At 37.0% G+C, this 23,195-nt stretch overlaps 1 protein-coding gene across 2 annotated transcripts in view; it reads right to left on the minus strand.

The window, feature by feature from the left end:
• Positions 1 to 9,218: 9,218 nt before the first annotated feature.
• EPSTI1 (epithelial stromal interaction 1) overlaps positions 9,219 to 23,195 on the minus strand; it is a 71,657-nt gene continuing 57,680 nt past the window's right edge. Inside the window, exons 10-12 of one of the 2 annotated variants that reach the window (XM_037528630.2) lie at positions 18,870 to 18,943; positions 13,929 to 14,028; positions 9,314 to 9,352 (exon numbers count right to left, since the gene is read on the minus strand). In XM_037528630.2, the coding sequence (XP_037384527.1) occupies positions 13,962 to 14,028; positions 18,870 to 18,943 (141 nt within the window). In that variant the 3' untranslated portion in view covers positions 9,314 to 9,352; positions 13,929 to 13,961. Of the gene's footprint in view, positions 9,353 to 13,928; positions 14,029 to 18,869; positions 18,944 to 23,195 lie in introns of both variants that reach the window. The other variant, XM_037528629.2, reaches the window with a different exon arrangement.

Below are 23,195 nucleotides of genomic sequence, written 5' to 3' on the forward strand. Positions count from 1 at the left end.
AAGAACAAACATAGTATCAGCATATAAATATTTTCTAAATGAATAACTAGACAATGAGAGAGGAGTGAACGATTCAGCAGCAAAAGGGAAAACATTTTCAGGAAGTATATACTGCATCTATAAGTAGAAACAAAAACTACTTTCTAGGGGATTTTAAGCAGAAATTTATAATTTGCAATTTAGTTGATTAAATACACAGCCAGAAAGAGGAGGAAAAAATATGCTCTCTGAACAACTGTCCTTTACTCAATAAAATTAGCTACCATGGAATTACAGGAGTGTGCTCCATCCTAAAGCCCAATAAAGGTGCTTGAACAACCATTGTGCAAGTTTTGGTTTTTCATTTAATTTTAATAAAATATCTTACTGGAGGACAGTTCGGATGTAATAACAATGAAGTGTGACTACTGCTTTAGGTGACATTCCATTTCATTTCTGGACACCTGTAGAGATGAATAGACTAATCCCAATGCCTGGGAAGTTTGGTTGCTGGTTATCCCAAAATGAAATGTCATGTACAAAAACTTGTTTTTTATTATTTAATATCCAGCTTTCTTCCCAGCAAATCAGAAAGACAAAAAACAGTAGCAATTCAGAATGGGCACCACATGCATTATAGAAAATGCATCTCGTTTGGAACTTCAGTCCTATTCTTGATGAAAGATCAATAAAAATGTGAACTTTGAAATATTCCTTGTTGCTTCCTGAATAAGGGTCATAATTAGCCTTTAATTTTATTTTGACTGAAATCGTAAAGGAAGGCTTGGATCTATTGCACAGCTGCAGCCGACTATCTGCATAAACAACCCATATCTCTAGGCAAACCTTTTATAGCCTAAATAAGTCTGGAAGACAATGAGAGCAGTAAGTAAGCTAGATTTAAAAGCGAGGTGGTGATCTGTTGTTCATGGAAGTCAGAGTAGACAAAGAGCCTGTTCCTTCTATTACCAGTACCATATTTGACTATTTTTCAACCTTATCGCATATCTCAAAACATCAAAGCATAATGCCCACCTTGGGCTAAATTGCCCGAAGGAATTTAACAAAATTGTCCTGCTCCTCTGAAGTGCAAATCAATTATTGTACTGTATAAATAAGGAGGGAAGAAAATCCTCAGTAGCCTTCAGGGGATACTGCCCAGGGTATTGGACATTAGCCAGGTGTCATCTGTCAGAACCTCCGACACCCATCCCTATGGAAAAGGAGGAAAAGAATCAATGTTTACAAAATCCCTGGGCAACCTGAATGGAACACCTGTGTGGGGTGATAGTAGAGTCAAAAAACTTCATTTCTTGTCTGAAAGTATTTTGAGGTTTCATACATCAAAACTCTGACAGTGCAAGAGTTAAAGGAATTAATAAAGTTTTGTTCATGCTGTTTAATTTCTTCATTAAAAGACTCTTTTTTGTGTATTTGTTCAATGCCACTATCCTGTAGCTCTGACTACACCACATGGGTGATTACTTCAAAAGATGTATTACCCTTTCTTTACTGCCACTTCACTCTTCCCTGGAACTGCCATCTGGTCTATGACTTTAATATTATCTGTATACTGATGGTGTTCAAACATATCTCCACCCCCATCTTCTGCTTGAGCTCCAGACTTACAGCCAACTTCCCACTTGATTTATCCATTAGGATGAAGAATAAACATGAACATTTTAAAAACAAAGCTATTGCTTTCCATTCCATACCTGTTTCCCTCAAAGACATTTACCCATTTGCTCAAGTCCCAAATCTAAGATTTGTCTTTTTTTTTTTAAGATTTATTTATTTATTTATACAAGAACCGGGGTACAGGGCAGATATACAGGAGGGTGAGAAGATTCACCAGAGACAGAGCAGGGAACAGAACAGGTAGACTGACGAAATAAGCTGCTGAGGGGAGCAGTGGGAGAGACAGGAGAGGTCTGCCGTGCCATGTGGGACCCTCACCTACCGCTGGGAGTGAACCGACGCTGCAGAGGCTGCGGACAGCTTAGTAGCACTGCAATCAACCGTCTGCGCCACCAGGGGAGGCCCTAGGATTTGTCTTTGATTATTTCTTTCCTTCTCCAATCCCTGTCAGGTTGGCCTCCAAAGTAAACAATAAGGTAAAAACATAAATTAAGAATATCAATTAACACGATAATGATAATACTTGTTCTCAAGACATGGTCAAAGAAAGCTCTTATAGGATGCCTTTAAAAAAAGGACATCCTGTCATAGGTGTGGGCTGTGAGGAGCTGGGCCCCAGGACTCCTGGTGTCTGGTTCAGAGTGCCTTCTTCTGTGTCTTCCTGCCTCGCAATTCTACAGCATTTGGCACCAGCCATGACAATGACTGAGAGTTAAATAAAGGTATTTTAACCTCCTCTCTACCCCAGTTGGAGTTCTTAATGTAATGAAATGCACCTGCCTCCCCCTGGTAGCCAGCATCACTGTCACAGTGCTCCTTTGGCAGAAGCATCTTACTGGGAGCAGTCTGGTCTCCTGGGATCTTTGTTGGGATTGGTGGGATGAGTTTCAATGCTTTAAGGTTGTTGTGCAAAATCCTCTACTCACAGCCTAAGGGAGAGCAAAGCTGGGGTCAAATAATCAGGCATGAGCACACTGGAACCAGCAGCCAGACGGCCCTGATGGCAGTGGGGTCTGCTGAATGTTCCAGGCCATGGACACGGTGGTTAACAGAGGGCTGCTGAAAGGAAGCACTGGAAACTCCAGCGCACTGTCATACTATACTCCCAACAAAATGGCTTAAACAATCTACTTAAATCCTTTTGCTATAAAGTGAAACCCAAGTGAAAATTCAAGTAAATCAGCTCAAAAGATTTCTGGATCAGCAGCTTACCTTCAAAATTGTTCAATGTAAGTTGTTACTTCTTGGAAATCATGCCTTGAACTTCACTGCAGATAGGCTGACTTTTCACTGATTTGCTAAGGGACAGTGTCGGCTATACCTACTGTATCCTTTCTTTTCAAGAGGCTACCACTCATGGCCACGCTAATGATCTGTGCAGAGCTAAGGACAGGCACTGACATCCTTTTTGTACCACACATGAGAAAAGCCAGCCCTTTGGTTTATGACCACAGCTGCCAGCCCTTTGGTTTGTGGAGTTATTCAGACCTGAGCAGTTTGGTTGTATCCGAGTCCCAGGAATCTTTCCATCGTTGACCACTACCATATTTAATCAGCTGTGAGAAATTCTTCCTGGGGCTACTCCTCTCCTAATTCTTATCTTCCCATTAGCAGAGTCACTCGGTGGAGGTGTACTGGGCCCATAATTCTTCTCTTCCACTCCCTTCCACACTTTTCCCCTATTAACTACCCCCTCCCTGTCTCTTCCCCACACTGTTACCACTTTTACTGACTTGCTCTGATTTGCTGGCCTAAGTATCACTGTAGCCAATTCCCCATGAAACACCAAGATGACCACTCACTTCATCTATGAAAATCTTACACCTTCAAATCCACTTATTTATCAATCACTGAATTTCACTTTTCTATTAGGTACCATTTAAGGTGCTGGGGATACAATACTGAACAAAATAAAACCCCTAAGCTCACTTGAATTTAGATCTAGAGTCTTTAAAATTCTTTATTGACCACACCAGGGCTCCCCTTTCTCTGAAATACCTGAAATTTTATTGCTGTGGTCACATCACCATATTCACCCAAGCTAGAAATAGAAAACTCATCTCTGATTTACGTCATTCTTCTGAAGTCCTGCTTTTTATATCCTAAGAATTCCATTCTCCCCCCTCCCCACCCCCCATCTCTACCCAGCTCTTTAGCTTAGAACACTCATCATAGGTGACTTGGACTATACAGTTACCTAAATGGTTGCTCTGCCTCAGGTCTTGCCGTCCTCAACTTGATCTCCCATGGGATCACTCATGATTCATTTAAAATGAAAGATCTAATCAAGTCCTTCCCTTGCTCATAATGCTTCAAAAGCCCAAGTTACCTGATAGGATACACAAAGCCCTCTAGGATGTGTCTGTCCTACATCTCTAGCCTTACTGCTTTCTCCTATGGGGGAATGTGTGATCTGGTGCACCTCCCCAAGTTCAATGGTTCTTTCACAGCTGGTTTGCACATCTCCATAGTCTCCATACCTAGCACAGTGCCTGGCATATGCTAGATCCTTAATAAATTTGAAACTGAACTGAATTTCTGCTATTGTGTCTGCGTTACAGGTTTCTTTTATCTTAGGCTTTCATGTGCCTGTGTCTTGCTTCTTCAACCTTATAGTCCATTTAGTTGCATAGTTTTTAGTACTATTTAGCATTTACAAATGTAATTCTCTTCCTCCTACACTCCCGTTAAAGTTAGGGATAACCATGTGATCTGTTCTGGCCAATGAAATACGAACAGAAGTAGCAATTGCTGTTTTCTGGAGAAAACATTCAATCACCAGTATAAAATACTGCCACTGTCTCCTCTTGCTGCAGGGGAAACAAGAGAAAATGGAGCCTTACCAGTTTGGCGGTTTGCATGACTAAACTGAGCAGAATCTCCTGCTGACCTGTGCTGGAAGTGTAGCATCAGCAAAAAACAAATGTTGGTAATCCAGGGAAATGTGCAGGTTATCTATTGTGGTCACATAACCTTGTCTGTCCTGACTGTTCCCTGAGGACTGGAACTACAGCTTTTACCCTAGTGTCCGCCTTGTGCCATAACCTGTTAGAATATAAATATTGTATTTAAACTTTATTTTCTGCTTTTTGCTAATTCATAATGTCAGTTTTCAAATATTCCTCTCATCTGCTTTTGCTGTCTTATTACTAAAGTACAATTTCTGCTCCATTTCAGCACCATGATAATTTCTAAAGTAGAAAATTAAAATTTCAAACTGGTTCATAATCCAGTGTTGGTCACTTGTATAAGATTTTGTGCAGAGTGAAATGCCTGCCCTCTGATGACTGAGCAAATCCTGCTGTTCCTCTGGGCAGCACTGCAGGGAGGACAAGAGCAGGAGGCGCTGAGCACAGGCAGGCAGCCAAGAGCAGCAAAGCACGGGACTGAGTCACCACTTAGCAGGGGCTGTGAGTGTCGCCACCCAAGTCTCCCTGCCTCCTCTACCCCAGCAGATGGCACAACAGCATGGCAGTAAATGCAATGAAATATTCCTCCATTTACCTTCATATGCCTTTTTAAAACTGCACTTTTGAGTATATAATTCTGTGAGGAAAAAAAATCCTCTCTGGTTCTTTTTAAATTTTATTGTTAAACAATGCAATATTCAAAAAGAAAAGGGTTCCCAAACAGTCTCTTCCTGAAAGAAATGCCTGGTGTGTATTTAGTCTCTGAAATTCTTATGGGAACTTGGAAGGTCTATTTTTCCCTTCCTCATGTAAATTTATTATGCATCATACCAATCTTATTTCATACACATTGGCATGGAGCTAGCTGCTATGTGCACTAGTTTATGGAGTCAAAAAAAAAAAAACACGTAGGCTTTTTGCTATTTCTTCCATCTTTTAATTTTCTTTTTTTTTTAAAAAAAAAATTTATCTATGCATACAAGAGCTAGGGTACAGGCCAGAGGTGTGGAGGGTGAGAGGATTCACCAGAGACAGAATAGGAAACAGAACAGGCAGACTGACTGAAATACACTGCTGAGGGGCGCAGTAGGCGAGTCAGGAGAGCTCTGCTGCCCCATGTGGGTTGCTCTCTGGCTGACCAAGGATCGAACTCATGCTGCAGAAGCTGAGGACAGTTTCATAGGTTGCATCTTAACCAGGGAGGCCCCCACCTTTTAATTTTCTAAACCTTGCCTGCTACCTCCTGCCATAGGCACACTTTTAAACACTCCTTCATAGGAAAAGAGCCAGCTAATCTTGCCTTATCTACTTACTATCCTGGAAGTCAAAATTAAACTTGTAAGCACGGTTTCTATGGTTATGTTTCCTAAAGCTAATTACAATTTTTTAGCTAGAGTTATCAACTTTGAATTTTAATTTGAAGTTTTTATTTTTACAAGTGTCAAGTGTTTGGAGGAAATGTATCTACATTTACTCTGACTACAATGTAATTTCCTAAAGACACTCTCTAATGGACAACTAAATTTTCAAGTTAAAAATAAGCTGGTAGACTTTTCATAATTTTTTAAACAAAATGAAGAAAAAATCCAGTGGTTTTTTTTTCCTTCAACCTAAACAAAATGTTTAGGGGCCACCAAATGTTTGAGAACTATTTCTCTAGTGCAAAAATACATAAAACAAATGTGGGTGCTGGTCTGTGCTATGTATGGGAAGAGAGCTACCCTGTGTTGCTCATAACTCTGCCCCACATTAGGGGACCCCCTCCCTGTTCTTAAAACAAGTTCCCCTGTGGGTGGAGGAGACAAACATTTTGAAGTCTATCAAAATAATACCAAGAAGAAGCCACAACGGAAAAAACAATTGATAGATTCAAATACACAAATATTTAAAACTTCAATACCAACTTAAATACTGTTTAAAAATAAAAATTAGATATTTGCAACATATTATCTTAACAGAAGAGATGCTTCACTACACACACGGAGGAAATGATGACCAGTGAGCTTATAGAACAAAAGCAGGTTAACCTCTCCAATGACATTTTTCATTCAGCATATGAGTAAAGATTTAAAATCACTAACAGCATTAGGAAGGGTATAAGGCATGATTCCGCTGGCAATACATACTGGTGTCATATATTGGGAAAGTAATTTGACTACATATATCAACCCTAAATGTGGATTGCCCTAATCTAGTAGTTCTTTTTTTTTTTTTTAAATAATAAATTTTATTTTTATATTCCCCCATACAACTGCACATGCCCCATTCTGACCCCAATCCCTCCCCTCCCAGCCCCCACCCCCCAAAAAGTGTCTCTGGTTCATAGTTTTTTTGTTGATTTTGATTTTCACTTTCTTATATAAACTAGTAGTTCTAATTCAAGGTGTATGTCCTCATCCAATCATTAGGTAAGTGTCCACAGGATTTTTATTGAAGGGGTTCAGTATGCACACAGAATGCACTCCAAATTTTAACTGTGAATCACTACAAAAGTAAACCCGAGGGCCTCCCTGGTGGTGCAGGGGGTTGAGCACAGAGCTGTGAAGCTGTCCGCAGCCTCTGCAGCAGGGGTTTGATCCTGGCCGGTCTGTGAGATACCCACATGGCGCAGCAGACCTTTCCTGTTTCGCCCACTGCTCCCCTCAGCAGTGTGTTTCAGGTAGTCTGCCTGTTCTGATCCCGGCTATGTCTTTGGTGAATCCTCTTACCCTCCTGCGCATCTGGCCTGTACCTTGGTTCTTGTATAAATACATAAATCTTTTTTAAAAAAACCTAAAAAATCACTAGTATTTCCTTTTAAACACTCATTGATATGTCTAAAGTTACTGTTATATATTACTTTTCTAACGATTTGTCTCATTTTTCTTCAGAAAAAACATTTTAAAAGCATAGAAATGGCAATTGCAGCTTTGGGTTCCTATCCAGACTTACCCAAAATCAATTTTTTTCCCAGGTGATAACAGGGAAGATTAAATATGGGAAGCTTAATGGCAGGCTCCTTTACACAATAGCTCTTGCTTCTTTTCTAGTTACTTCTGCCTGCATAGAGAACTGTTTAAGGGAGATGTCTACAACCCCACACATACTTTAGATAAATATGGCCATTAAGTGATAACTTTCTGTGCTTCCATGATCCTTTTTCATGAAGCCAGATATCTGAACAAAAATCTTTGGGAATGCAGGACACAGCAGCAGGCAGTGAAAGGGAAATTGATTCTCACTTTCCTGAGAGCTCCCCAAGTAAGAAAGCACCCCTTTCCACTACGTCGACTCCGAGTTACAAGGCAGAAAACAGTGGCAAGTGAGAAATGTTTTGCCCGGACACAAAACTCAGAAGATGGCTGTGGACTCTGAGGTGGCCAGGCTGGCAGCTGTAGGGCTGAAATGGCTTCATGCCACAGCAGTAAAAAGCCTGCGACAGTCACACATTTGCAGTCAGTTTGGCAGTGTTCCCTACTCAGACTGAGGGACTTTGGTTTCCCCATATGAGGCAATGACAAGGATTTCAAATGGACCAAACATTTTTATATTAGTGTAAACAGCACTGAGACAGCTTCAGCTGGCAGAAGAGCAGAAAACCAAGAGTATATGCATTATTTACTCCAGAGTAACTAGCTGAGCACCATCTGTTCTCAGCCGCCACCCCTATCCAATGTAGCCCTTTCTATACTCTACCCTCACCCTGCTTCTGTGACTCTCCCCGCCCCTTGTGCAAGGAGCTGAAGTCCTATTGGTTCCCAGAATACAGAAACTTGGAAAATTAATTTCAACCGAGCAATTGGTTAACACAGAAGCTCTCTTAATGCTTCAAAATATTACTAGTTTTCTAACTGAAAAATGTGTTCATTCTTCCAGTCTTCATCCTGAGACTGAAAGCAATGTTTCATCTATAGAATAAGGAGGGGATTGGTGCATGCCTTGTGGAAAACCACTATTTTTCCACTCTTACATTCCTTAAACTGGTTCTAGGTCATAAAAGTAGTATAGAAAAGCCTGCCAAATTAACAACAGGAAATAGGTTGCATAAAGCAGAGACAAGTTTCCAAAACACCTACGAACCACATGTGGTATCTACATTTGTGTCTAGTTGATTTTTATAGAAACAATGGCCTTTTAGGAAATTAACTGTCCTACTCTCAAACCCAGAGGAACAATATTAGTCAGTCAAAACCATAGCCAGATCCAACAGTGATTACAGTACTATATGTGATCTACTGACTGTAAAGGAGACTGTAAAAATGAAACTCCTGAGAGAGAAAAACACAACTTTTTATTAAGTACAAAAACAAACCATCTATGCAGAAGTAGTTAAAAATTTATAAGTGTGTTTGTAAGAGTATAATAGATTTATTGTTTTCTGTTGCTCACATTTGTATACCAAAATAAGAAAGTAGGAGTTAAAACTCTAAAACCATGCCCCAGCTCCCCCAACCTGATTTGAAAATTAGGTAAGATTTAGCTGTCTAGAGAGAAGAGCAGGCAGCACCCACACCTCTCACTAACCTAAATGCATCAAATGATTCCCTCCTTTTCTATCTTACTAATGTCGCTGTAATTATACTTCCAATAAGAGGCAAAAGCAATTAGAAAAATAAGATGTCACTGGCAGTAGAGATTAAATGAGTTCCGAAATCAGCTCCTGCAAACATGCAGAAATAATGACAGGGAGAAGCCAGTCACTCCCAGCTGCTTGGCCTGGTGGGTGTGCAGTTGAAGTCAAGGTAAAAACTGGGACTGAAAAAAGCGACACTTAGGAAAAACATCTCCTGAGGGTGGTCAAGGTCAGTTGACGAAGGTCAGATGCATGCAAATGTTTCTTAAAAATCCTGAAAGAAAAAAAGAAATTATTTGAAGCAGCAAAAGAAAATTCAAAGCCTTGGTAGTCCCAAACGAACTAACTTCAAAGAACACTCTTACTATGTCAGCCTAAAATGACTATTTTTTAGTGATATAAAGTCCCAGGAAAATGACACGATTTTAAAGTCTCGTTGCATTTAATTCACAATATAGTCTGTCAACAATGTAATGGCCTGTTGAGTGACGGCTCGTCAACTGTATTCTTAAACCTATGCTAACATGGGTCACACATAGTAGTGTTCACAAATATTGTCCCCGACCTCTCTGGCTACAGAAAGGACAGTAGGAACACCATGTGAGCAGAGCAATTTAAATGTAAATTTATGGAATGGAGTTGCATTGTATGCACTGGGAAGGTGACTTCTAAGGGGACCTTGAGGAAGAGAGAGACTAAATGAGTCCCTTTCCCTCTGACCACATACAAAGGGCCAAGTCATCTCCATCAAGCTTCCCAGAAAGCTAGCCCAAACTCTATTTGAGATTCAGACTATTGCTGTCCTAACACTTTGGGGAAGTAAAATCTCAGGTTCTTCACAGGTCATGCAAAGCTTAACTGTCCTTGAAGATACAGGGCTTAGATTTCCACAGCTTCTGATAACACCTAGTGTTATCAGAGAAAAGATAATTTGGAGTGATTCTTTAAATGTCCCACCCTAGATGCATCATGAAAACTAAGAGTGGTAGAAAAACAAAACATATTTTTTAAATATAAAGGCAAATTTAAATATCAGAGAATACACATTAATATGAGAATGTGATTAAAAGTTTAAAAGGTTTAAAAGTAAAGATCAAATGTGTCTAGCCAGCACACAATTAACAGAAGTCTGCTTCAGCATCTATATGACATTTTAAGAAACACTTTTTTCTTTCCTTGACTTTTGTCATGGCTTAATCATGTTTTCTAGACTTCTTCTTTGCCTTCTGTCTTTGACATTTTACTGGTTCTGTTAGGGGGGAAAAGGATGTCCTAAAGCTAATTTCATACAAGCGTGCGGGTGAGGACCCACAGGCACGCAACCCATTTTTATATCGGGGTTGCTCTGTAACAATTCCAATATTTCCTATGAGTCGCAGCTTTGAGTTGGAGCATAACACTCTTCTCTTATTCCTTGGGGACTTCAGTTATCACCTGTTTATTTCTAAAGAACTGACACCTTCTTAATAGTGTAAATACTACCCTTTTATCCCTTGATTTATAAAATGTGTCCAGGAAAAAGTTTGGTTTTTGGTTTCTCTCCTTACTTTGCAGTGTGTTCTTTGATGAACAGATGCTTTGTTTTAGCATATATTTATCATTTCTTTTTCGTTTTGGATGTTAAAAATCTTTTCTAGCTCAATTTTATAAGTGATCTATTCTAAAATTAAAATATACTTCCTATTTATAAACTTTAATTAATTGACCTGATTGTTTATAAATAGTGTTAGGAATGAACCTAATTAATTTCATGTGACTACTTAGTTGAAGTGTCCATCTTACTCATCTATCTTCTGTCATACATCAAACTCCACAAGTAGCTGGGTCAGCCTGTCCACACCATATGCAAGTTTAATCATGAGTTCACATACATATCTCTTTATCAAGTGTTAATTAGCTGTGCTTGATTCTTTGCTTTGATTAGAATTTAATTAATTCTATATATGATTGGAGAACTTATTCCTGTTCATTAACAAGGTATAACTATTTAATTATTCCTTAATATATTTCTGCAAAAATTTATATTTTTAGAAAAGGTTACACACACACACAGACACACACACACACACACACCCTCCCTTTGGTTTGATCTCTTTATTTTAAAGAACTCCCAATGTGAAGTTAGTTATTCCCAAATGAAGTTAGTTTTTATATGCTGATCCTATACTTAGCAATACTGCTGGGCCCTTAATTTAGCCTAACAATTTGAATGTACATTCTTTTGGATTTTCTATATAAATAATTGCATTAGCTCTGATTTATAACTATTTTTCTTTTTCAAATCTTGTGTCTGCTTTAAAGGAAAAGCTGACATATTTTATTAAAGATTTTGAGTCCTTTGCTAATTTCCTTTCAATCTCTAATATGCTAGAATTTGCCACGAATGAGAACTGAAATTTATAAGATGCTCTCTCAGTAAATATTGACATGGTCATAGGGAATTTCCCTTAGAGTTTGAGGTAAATTACCTGTTTTATTTTGGTTGCTCATTTGTGATAAACCACCCTTGCATTTCTGAGATAAATCTAATCACTAGGGATATATTATAGTTTTATAAAATAGATGTTATTCAATTTTGTTTGCATGAGACTGAACTATAATTTTCTTTTTCTGTATAGTCGTTATCTGATTTTGATTCCAAGTTACATTCACCTGCTAAATCCTTTTGGGGAATATTTCTTCCTTTCCATTTATCTGAATAACCTTCTAGATTATTCTAGAATAATCTGTTCCTTGAACATTTAATAGAACTTTACTGTAATATGTCTAGACCTGGTTTTTATCTTACAGGAAGACAGTAATACATTAATCTAGATAGTGCTTGCATCATCTTCAATTCCCACCAACAATGTAGGAAAGAATCTGCTTCACAGCCTTGCCAACACAGTATTTCATCAATCTTCTGGGGTTTTTTTTTGCACCTAATAGGTGACCAGTGGTATTTCTGCTTAGTTCTTAATATGTATCCCTGTTAAGATGAATTCACTGAATGCTTTCAATTTTAAAGTTTTGTTTAATTTCTAGAAGTTCTGTTTTGTTCTTTTTCAAATCTTCTTGCTTTTCCTCGATTCTTGCTTTTGCTCATTGTCTCAAATCCAATAATTACTTCATTGAATGCTTTATACAAATCTATTTTAAATTCAGTGTCTAATCATGTTAGTATATCAAAACATTTGGTTGTAAATCTGCGTTGTTTTGGTGACCCTAAATCACAGCCACCTGCTTCCTTATGCATGCAGTAAGTCCCAGTCACTGTTTTATGATTGGGATTTATCAATAAACAAAAAAGGAACTTTGGCCTGATGGGATATGGAACATGAAATAAATGGTGTTAGAAAATTATGCTTAAAGTTGTAAAGTATTATGGAACCCAGAATGGAGATGGCAAGAGACAAGGGCCAGAGCATAGGCCCCAACATTTAGTAGATGGCCACTTATAAAATCCTACTATTGTATATGCTAAAAACTTAATAAGCTCCTTCTATCCACTCCCATCTCTATCCAACTCTTTTGGCTAAGGACTATCATCATTGGTCATTTGGCTTATGCATTCACCTCTAATGGGTTACTCTACCTCTACCTCTGGTTTACTCTACCCCTTAAACCTACCTTCTATGGGACCATGCATAATTTATTTAAAACAAAAAATTCATCAGGTCCATTCCCTGCTCATAACCCTTCAAAAGGTTAAAACATTCACTAAGGTGGAATTCAAGAAAATTCTTAAAGGACAAATCATATAGATATTTTAGAGGTGAGTAGAGAGGTAGCAACTGATGCAAAGAATGCAAAGTAAGAGCAGCCAGTTCCTCAAGTTTGATTTTCTCTTTCCCACTTTGTCCCTGCTTTGGATAAGATGGCAATACACATAAGCATAATTATAGATAAGCAGATGTCCAGTGTGCATCCTCTGCATATTTAACTACATTCAATTATCTTAAACATAAACACATTTGTGAAGTTTTATCAATTTACACTACTAGTTGCCTTGCAAGGGAATAAGCATACAAGATTTCTAACAGATTGCTTTCTTAAAAATGATCTTTTGTCTACCAATTACCTATTGAAGGGTGATTATCTCCAGGGTTTCCAGATCAGCAAGCACCTGATTATTTTGTTGTCCTGTATCAGTTTAAAGATTTCTGTCTGCTCCATTTTTTTAAGCAAGTTACATATGCACTTGGGCTTCAATTAAATTTTAAAACCTAGTGTGGTTCATTTTGATTCTGTACACATTGCAAACTCCACGATCATACACATTCCAAGGCTTTGTGCTGGTTTAGTAACATACTGAGCATGCAAAACACATTAAACACATTACAACACTGCTGCAAGATCTTCACGGAAATCTTTAAAGACTGTTCATTTTCAAATAGTACCTTTTGTTGGAGAGTTTTGAAAAAATCACTTTGTAGTAAAATACTAAATACTGGTTTATTTAATGTGTAGTTTCACTGAAAGAATATATTACTGCAGAAAGCTTACTGTTTTTATAACCATATTTCACTTAAAATCTTCCTGAAAAAAAGTTCATTTGTTTTTGTTGTAGGTCTGGGCAAAGGATGATAAAAAGCCTTACAGTCCAGGCAATCACACTGAGAACAAAGGGCAGGTGTCATTTTTTATTGTGATTGGCTGGAGCTGAAATCAGGACTTTCTCCCTCTCTCTGAGGCTATTGTGGAATTTACAGTAATCACCCTGGCTGACTGCCCATCATATAGCTGAACAGCACACCAAAAAAAATAATATCTAGGGAGAAGGCCACAACATATTTTTAAAATTCTCATTGTTTTTACTCTACAACTTTGAAAGATTTTTTTTTTTTTTTTTTTGAGAAGAAAAAACTCACCCAGCTGTTACCACTATTCATATTCCAATAGCCTCAAAACTGCTCCAGGCCACCTGGTTGACTTTTGCCTTGGAGTCGGTCCAAAAAAGCATTATTTACCCTTTAAAACAATGAAAAATGTGTGTGAGTGGAAAGCTGGCTGCAGGGCTGAGAGACTTTTGAGAATCTAATGTGCTTTATGAACTGACTGTGGGGATTGCTTCCCCCCTTCAGCTTAGAAGAAATCTACAGAAAGTGCTTTTCACATTAACCATATGACATGCTGTTAACAGCCCTTTGCTGGAGCTCGTGCCAATCTTGGCATAGGCTGGAGGAGGCACAGCTCCCATTTCAGAGTTTCACGGCCCCACTTTTACTACAAGATGTGCCTTGGTCACCCAAACCACTATACCCCAAAGGCTCATGCCAGATGTGAACCCCAGAGATGGACAAAGATGGATTCTTCAGCAAGAAATAAAACATGAAGAGAAATCAAAAACAGTTGTTGCAAGACTGATATTGCTCCCATATACTCTGTACCCCATTGCCAGGTCTTGCTAAATTATATCCCATAAGAGAAAAGTAGAAGGAAAATGAGAAGAGAGAAAGGGAAAAGAAAAATAACAGAAGAAGGAAGTCCCAACTTTTAAAAAAAGAAATGGGTACATTTTTTCCCAGATGTTCAGTGAGAGGTAGAAAATACATTTGACACATAGAAGGTAAAACTATAAAGAAAGGCAAGAACATGATCATCATAAAGGTTATAGGGTTATCTGGAGGGTGATGGTTACATTCTACTTCTGGAGCTGGCTACTTGGGTGTTTACTTTATAGTTAGCCATTTAAGTATTTGTTTTGTGGATATTTCTGCATGTTATATATTATAATTTTTTGATTAAAAAATAAATTAAAAGCAACACCATGCTCTGACTTGCTCATGTATGACTGAGTAGACTTAAGAGCCCGAGGCTGGAGAGGCAGCACAAAAACAAGAACCCTTGATGGCAACAGATTATGGACGAAGAGCATCACTAATCAAATCTTGGCAGGAACACGCTGCTTGGCACATCGCTGCCACTCAACACAGTAATTTAAGGGAGGAAGGAAAGGCAGGGCCCAGCTATACTAGCCTCCTCTACAACCCTGAAGATCAGTGTGGTGTGGTCATAGAGGGTGGCTATAAGTCAATGATTGGGAGAGTTGAAACTCTGGAAAAAGATAATGCTGGGTGGCAAAGCCAGAGGCAGGGTATTGTTTGATTGTTTGTGCTTGCCTAGGGTCAGCTAAAATGTCAACTGCATGATCCCCTAGTTTGACCTCTGGGTTACTGGATTGTATCTTCTCATCAACTTCAAATCTCATCACACAGTGGTTACATCTTAGTTATTAGAAAGTTTTTTTTTCTCTTATCCTAAAATTTCTCCATGTGCCACATTCTGCTCAGTCTGATGCACTGTAGAGTTCCAGGTTTAATTGTCTTTTCTAGACTTCTCAACATATAGGTTGAAGAGTGTCTTACTGAGATGGGGACTTGACTATGAAGGAAGAGAAGAGGACCCGATCCCCGGTTAACTGCACAACCAATAGTACATGGGGCTGGGCATCCACCAGTGCTGTCCCCATCCAGTCTTTTCTTGCTGGTGACAAAGATGGGCTTTCTCTCAACCTTCCCCATTCCACTCCACATCCAAACCAACAGAAGCCTTGTTGGTTCTACCCAAAAATACATTCCAAAATCATGCATTTCTTTCCATGCCATCATTCTAATCTAAATCACTATCCTCCCCCAATTTGTTTCTGTTTCCACTCCTGTCCTCTCTAATCTATTGTCCATACAACCACCTTATTAAATTATAAAAGGAATCATGCCTTTCTCTTGCTTATAACCTCCTAGTAATTTTGAAATAAAATCACTGCCTTAAAAAATCTTATTTTCTGGCATCTACCTACACTCTACTTACCTTCTATAAATTGAATTATTTGGGACTTTAAAAGTCTAAGGGAAACAGTGAGGGAGGGGGGTGGATCAATCCAGTAAACAGGGTCAATTATATGATGAAGGCAGACTTGGTCTTTCGGTGGTCAATTTAATATAGTTTATAGAGACGTGGATGTAGAATGGTGTACACCTGAAACCTATTACATTACATAATAACATTATACATCAATAAAAATTTTTTTGAAGTTCAAGCTCATTCCAACTTTGGAGACTTTGCGTTTGCACTTTTGCCTGAGAATAGGGGACATCGAGCATATTTCAAAACTTGGTCTCATGTAACTGGCTCTTGTCCTATGTTACCTCTTTGATGAGGACCTGCTGCCTCCTGTAACTCCCTTAACTTCACCCTATAATGTGGTTCTCATGGTACATATCATTGCCTGAAAAAATCTTGCTGTTAAATTATTGACTTCTATCTATTTCCTCCAGATTGCCATTACCATATTGTCAGTAAACTTCTCTACCTTAGTTCTATAGTCCCAGTGCTCAGAATAAAGGTTTTGCCGAGTGTTCTCTGATGTGTAACTGGCTAATGAATCATCAAGGCATGTGTTCCCTACCCCTGCCTGCTTCTGTGATGGCAGCCACATCATGAAACCCCCTATGATGGTGAAGGCAGCCTGCAGAACAGCTCACTGTCAACTGCCCTCCATTTATTCAAAATCTTTGAAGACTGACAGCTTGCCATAATATACAAGATGACATGATTCACTTTTGAACATCTGTTACTAAGAGGAACCAGCAGAGGAGCTGAGCTTTCTTGGAAACTTTGGGAGTTCTCCCAGTTGGCCTAAGTCCACTACAATATGGGTCAACCAGGATCATGGGTGGCAAAGAAATTGTTTTTCTCAATTCCTATTGAGATATCAAATAGTAAAAATAAAATACCAATCTATATTTTTGTTTTCTAATTTTGGAAAGTACGTATATTTTATTGCTGTCAAACTAGCTCTGGATTTTCTTCTATGGGTTAATTTGGATAATATTATCATTCATTAATTCATATGATAATTACTGAATTATCCTTCAATAATTCAAATTTCAATTAATCAATTCAATTCATTCCAGGTTTCAGCTTGTGGCCCATCTCCTTTCAAGTCTTTGACCCTCATGCTCTGTCTTCTCTCTGGAGTTTCCACTTTCTTCTCTTACAAAAATGTCACACTGTGTTGGGTACAGGTCTACTCAAGCTCAATCAGTACAGGATTCATTGGAAAGTTTGTAAAGACCCCTACAAGTTTTCTATTATAAAACTCAGGGTTGAATTCTGCCATGTGAATTTCTAAACAATAGAAAACAGCCTGTCTTTTAATACCAATAAAATTATGTCCCTGGAGAAAACCTAACTTATATTCTCTACATACATAATTCATCACTTGTGTTGTAGCCCTTGGCAGAAACAGACATAGCGATATTATTCATTAGAGGCTACTGAGTGAGTATTTTCATAAGAAAACATGGGAGAGTTGCACTGTAAACTCTAATACAAACATAAACGCTCTTCAAAAACTGATGAGAATGTAAAATGTATGTGCAAAGTCTTGATCAGTTATTTCAAAATTGATTACTGAGTTTATTATTCAGAGATATTTCTTCATGGACTAAATATAGATTATATTTAACTGGAATTAATAGGAAGAGTAAATAAGATGTAGGGAAAAAAATTCCACCAATATTTAGGTGTTCAGCAGGGGATAGAAATAAAGAATGAGGGCCAGGATTTGTATAACCAAAAAAATAATCTTTTCCAACTCTAAATATATTTTTTTCATTGGGTGACTATTGTAGATAGTCATTTTTATGAGATATCACTGAGGCCTATTAATATGACACATAACTATCTTCAAGATGATTTAAGCCTGATCCAATTAACACTCAGAAATCCAGAAAAATAACTGGCTACCATTAAAAACCAGTGTTAAATAAATACAACATCAGGTTCTTTTAAATAGAATTTTTTGAGAGAATGAAAAAAAGACCATAAAAAGAATGAAACTAAAATATGCCCTACTTAGTAAAAGCAGTAATGGTCTCCCCTGAGCCAACAAAATAGCCTCACCAGTGTATCAGAGTTGATGTTCCCTTATAATCAGAAGAGAACACATAAATTCACATTTGGTATTTTAAACTATTTTGACTGGTATGTGAGAGCAGAATAATACTGTCCAAAGAATATGAGCATCCATCTATAGTTATGGCTTCAATAGAACTTGAAACTTCCATTAACATTTTTAAAAGTCTCTCATTTATAAAATGATAGTACCAGAATCTTAAAATACACTCCAATGATACAAGGAGGGTTAAACACATAAGAAAAGTCAATCAATTTCAAAAGAAAAATTGTTCCTTTAAATCACAAATCTTTACATTAAATACTTCTCCTGAAACACTGCAAATAATTCAAGCGCCCCCTCAGAAATATCCTAATATACTAACAGCATGTTTACTGTTCAAATGTTAACATGGTGTTTTACTGGGTACTCTTAAGATCTGATATCAGTAATAAGATAGAGTATGCTTACCCTATTAAAAATTACTAATTAACATATTAGTCAGTATAAAACAACTCTAATGTTAGTTTTGCCTGATCTTTTATATTCAAATATGAATATCTTACCATCTTGTATTAATTCAATTATCCTAAAGTAGTATACAAATGATAAAGGACTGAAACCTTTATCCCAGGGAAAATAAATGAAATATAATGTAAATAAAGACATAGCTTGAAAGCATGAGTCAGTTTTTTAGTGTGAATTTGGATAGTGTATGTTTGTGTGTGTGTGTGTATGTGTGTGTAGCAGTTGACATCCTCACACACAACAAACTCCATAATATAAAAATTAACAAGGAAATATAGATTCTAAAACTGTATTCAATGTTACTATATTATTTTCATAAGACATTACAAAAACTTTATAGGTAATTGATTTAACCAATGATGCTGATTTTATTGGCCATATATACCTCCTATGTTCTGACTGGTGAGTTCTGATTCTCTTTTCCTCTTCTTGTTGTCGCTTAAATTCCAGTAATTCACCCTAGGAAGAATAAAAGTTTTAAAATATGGTTTTTAATTAACATGACTATACAAAAGACAAGCGAATCAATTACATATTTAACTAGCTGGTGCAATAATTCATTTTTTGAACCTTTTACTTAAATACCATTTCCACGTGAAATTATCTTTTTACTTAACTATGTGTGACAAAAGTAATTCTGCCTTAGTCAACCAATAGTATTGTGAGTGTAAAATTGTGAAATTAAAAGGGCAATGGGCATGACTAAGATATTAGAATAGGTACAACATACACAGAAAAAAATCAGAATGTAAGTCAAACTTACCTGAATCTCACAAAGAAAACAAATCAATTTGTTTGTTAAGGGATGTCACACAATGCCATTTCTTGGTATTTCTCTAGCTTTCCTTTCCCGACAAATTCATAGCCACTTCCAAGTAAATACTGGACTGAATTCTGTTGTTCAATTCTATTAGTAAAACATTCTCCATCCTGGATAGTAAATGTTCACTATTATTGATTAATGACTTCTAATATTTACCCATCTCAAACTTTAGAAAGTTTCTCTCCTTTTTAAATTTTTTTTTAAACACGTTTTGTGAAGTCAACATAACCCTGATTCTGAAACCAGAATTGGGATACCAGAATAAAACTACAGGCCAGTATCTCTGATGCACATAGATAAAAAAATCCTCAACAAAATACCAGGGACCCAAAATCAACAGTACATTAAAATAATCACACCCCATGATCAAGAGGGATTTATTCCAGGGATGCAAGTGTGTTTCAACAAATACGAATTAATAAAGATGACTGACCACATCAATAAAGGGGAAAACAAAAGGTCATAATCATCTCAATAGATACATAAAAACATTTGAAAATATTTAACACCATTTAATGATTTTTTAAAAAGGATATAGAAAAAACACTTATCTACACAATAAAGCACATATACAATGGATCCATAGTCAACATCATACTCAATGGGAAAAAACTAAAAGCTGTTTCTTTAAGATTAGAAACAAGACAAGAAGGTTCACTTTCACCAGTACTATTCAGTATAGTGCTGAAAGTCCTAGCTAAAGCAATTGGATAAGAAAAAGATATAAAAGTTATCCAAGTTGGAAGGGGAGAAATACAACTGTAACTTCTTGCAGGTAACATTATAAAATACATAGACAATCCCAAAGGCTCCAGAAAAAAAGGCTATTATATTCAATAAATAATTAGTGAACAGTGAAGTGGCAGGCTACAAAGTTAATATACAAAAATTGGTTGCATTTCTATTCCCAAATAATTAACTAGCTTAAAATTGGGAAAATAATCCTATTTACTATCAAAGCAAAATGAATTAAATTATCTTAGTATACATTTGACCAAAGTGAAAGAGTTGCACACTGAAAACTGTAAGACATTGTTGAAAGAAATGGAATAAAGCATAGAGAAGTGAAAGGGTATTCTGTGCTCATGGATTGAAGGAATTAGCATCATTAAAATGACTATATTACTTAAAGCAATATGCAGATTCAGTGCAATACTGATCTTAGAACAAAAATTCATGAAATTTATTTGGAACTACAAAAGGCCCCAAATGCTCTTGTAGGGAAAAAAAACCAACCACAAATGTGGGTATCACACTCCCTCACTTCAAACTATACCACAAAGTGATAGTAATCCAAACAGAAAGTTATTGGAATAAAAACAGACACATGGGTCAGTAGAACAGAATTGAATGCACAGAAATTAAACCACACACAACTAATTCACAACATAAGAATTAAGAGCTTACAGTGGAGCAAGGAAAATCTTTTCAATAAATGGTACAAAATTAATTCAAAATGGATTAAGATTTACATGTAAGATCGGAAACCATAAAACTACACAGAAGAAAAAGGATATATACTTCTTGATATCCATCTTAGAAATGTGTGTGTGTGTGTTCTTGATTTCAATGGCAAGGAAAGGAAAAGCAAACAAATGGGATTACAGCAAACTAAAAAGTTTTTGCATGGTGAAAAAAACTTGCATTAAAATAAAAAGACATCCTAATGAACGGGAGACGATATTTGCACATCACATGTCCAAGAAGGGGTTAATATACAAAATATAGATAAAATTCAATAACAAAAAAAAAATCTGATGAAAAAATGAGCAGAAGATCTGAGTAGACACTTATCCAAAAAAGACAGCTGGCCAAAAGACAAATGAAAAAATGCTCATTATATTTATCATTAGAGAACTGTGTATCAAAACCACAATGAGACATTACCTCATACCTGTGAGAATAACTATTATACAAAAGACAAGAAACAAGATGTGTTTGGAGAGGGTGTAAAAAGACTATCATACAGCCACATGAAAAGGATGAAATCCTGCCATGCAACAACATGGACAGACCTAGAGGGAAGTATGCATAGTAAAGTAAGCCAGACAGAGGAAGACACTGTTTGAATCACTCATATGTGGTACACAGAGAAAACAAACAGATAAACTAAAGCAAAAATAAACTTTTAGACTATGGGTTCACTCAGTGGTTAACACCAAGGAAGGAGGAGGGGCAGGTAGATCAGGACAAGAGGGATAATACGGAAAATGACAGACTTGGATGTTTCACTGTGAACTCAGTGTAGAATATATATCTATGTTGATTCTCAATGATGCACACCTGAAACTCATATATTGTTACTATGCAATCTTACTTCAATTAAAAAGAAGTATTGCTTCAACTTGCTTCTTACTACTTCTTGGAAATAAGTGCTGGCTTTCCCTGCTCTACATTTTAGCTTCCAAGATGTTGCTGATACCTTTTTCTTTTTTTGCTGGAGTTCCTGGCCTGTTTTTTGGTTCTTATGGGTTGATGCCTTAAAAAAAAAAATCCTTTATTGTGAGCTTTGGGAAAAGAGGGATTAGGGATAAGCAAATAAATTATTTTGAAAGTCCAATGTTTAACCAGAAGACTTTAATATTTTCAACGAAAAATTTTACCAGAATTCTACTAGTTGCTTCTTGCAATAATTCTCAGAGGTAGGCAGGTAAATAAATATTATTTGATGACTGAATGAGCATCAGTATGCTTGTCTTACAGATGAAGAAAGAGGATCAGAGATTCCGTTGAAGTAATTTGTCAAGAGTTAAATGCTCACTGGCGGCAAAATAAAGACTGGAGCTGAGATTTTTTTCTAAGCTTCTGCAAGATGCATCCAAAATAGCCAGTAAAGATTAAGGTTAATTCATCAGCAACTCATCATACTTAAGCATAAACAACCACGTCCAGAAATATACGACCCATTTACACTCAAAAGTTCTAGCAGACCATATCCAACCTGAGTTCAAACATAAATAATTTTTATTAAAGGACACCTGTCCTTTTCAAATACATTAACCCATTTTTCCAAGAAGCAGCTTTTGGTATTCAGTTCATTCTAGATTTAATCACCTGAAGTCTGGAAAATTAAATTCTGATCACTTTGGATATGAGATAAAGATTAAAAAAACTATAAGACATGTATATTATGTATCAACATGGATATTATAACTGATTTCTTTAAAATCACTTCAAGGTAATCTTTCAGCCTTGACAAAATAATCCTGAAATTTATCTGGAAATGTTCTCATAGCCATGAAAACATTCTAAAGAAAGATGAGAACCAGCTTCATCAAATAGTAAAAGATGATGAAATTACAGTAATTAAAACAATTTGAGCCCAAGAAAGACCTAATCCATTGAAATGTACATAAACCCACATGGGGGAGATAATTTAATGAATGATGATGGACATGCCAACTATAGTGAGAAAGATTAAAACTAGACCCTTTATTTTTTAAAAAAGATTTATTTATTTATGCATATAAGAACTGGGGGCCAGAGTTGTGGGTTGGGGAGAGGTGTGAGAGGATTCACCTGAGACAGAGAGGGGAACAGAACAGGCAGACTGAGTGAAATACACTGCTGAGGGGAGCAGCAGGTGAGACAGGAGAGGTCTGCTGTGCCATTTGGGCCACCTCCCTGGCCGGGGATCAAACTTGTGCTGCAGTGGCTGCAGATAGCTACACAGTGCTGCGACTTAACCCCTTGTGCCCCCAGGGAGTCCCCTAGACCCTTTATTTTTAATGGCAAAGTAAATTTTATAGAGGTATAAGATTTGAACCTAAAAGATAGAACCACCAAGTTTTCAAAGTTGGTTAGGGTAAATTTACTTATAAAGTTGGAGTGAGGAAGTTCCAGATATCAAACAGGAAAATGTACACATCCTTTGCAGAATGTTCAAAG

The sequence above is a fragment of the Talpa occidentalis genome, unplaced genomic scaffold, assembly GCF_014898055.3.
Source record: "Talpa occidentalis isolate TD23 unplaced genomic scaffold, MPIMG_talOcc4v2.1 talOcc4.5, whole genome shotgun sequence".
NCBI classification, from domain to species: Eukaryota; Metazoa; Chordata; class Mammalia; order Eulipotyphla; family Talpidae; genus Talpa; species Talpa occidentalis.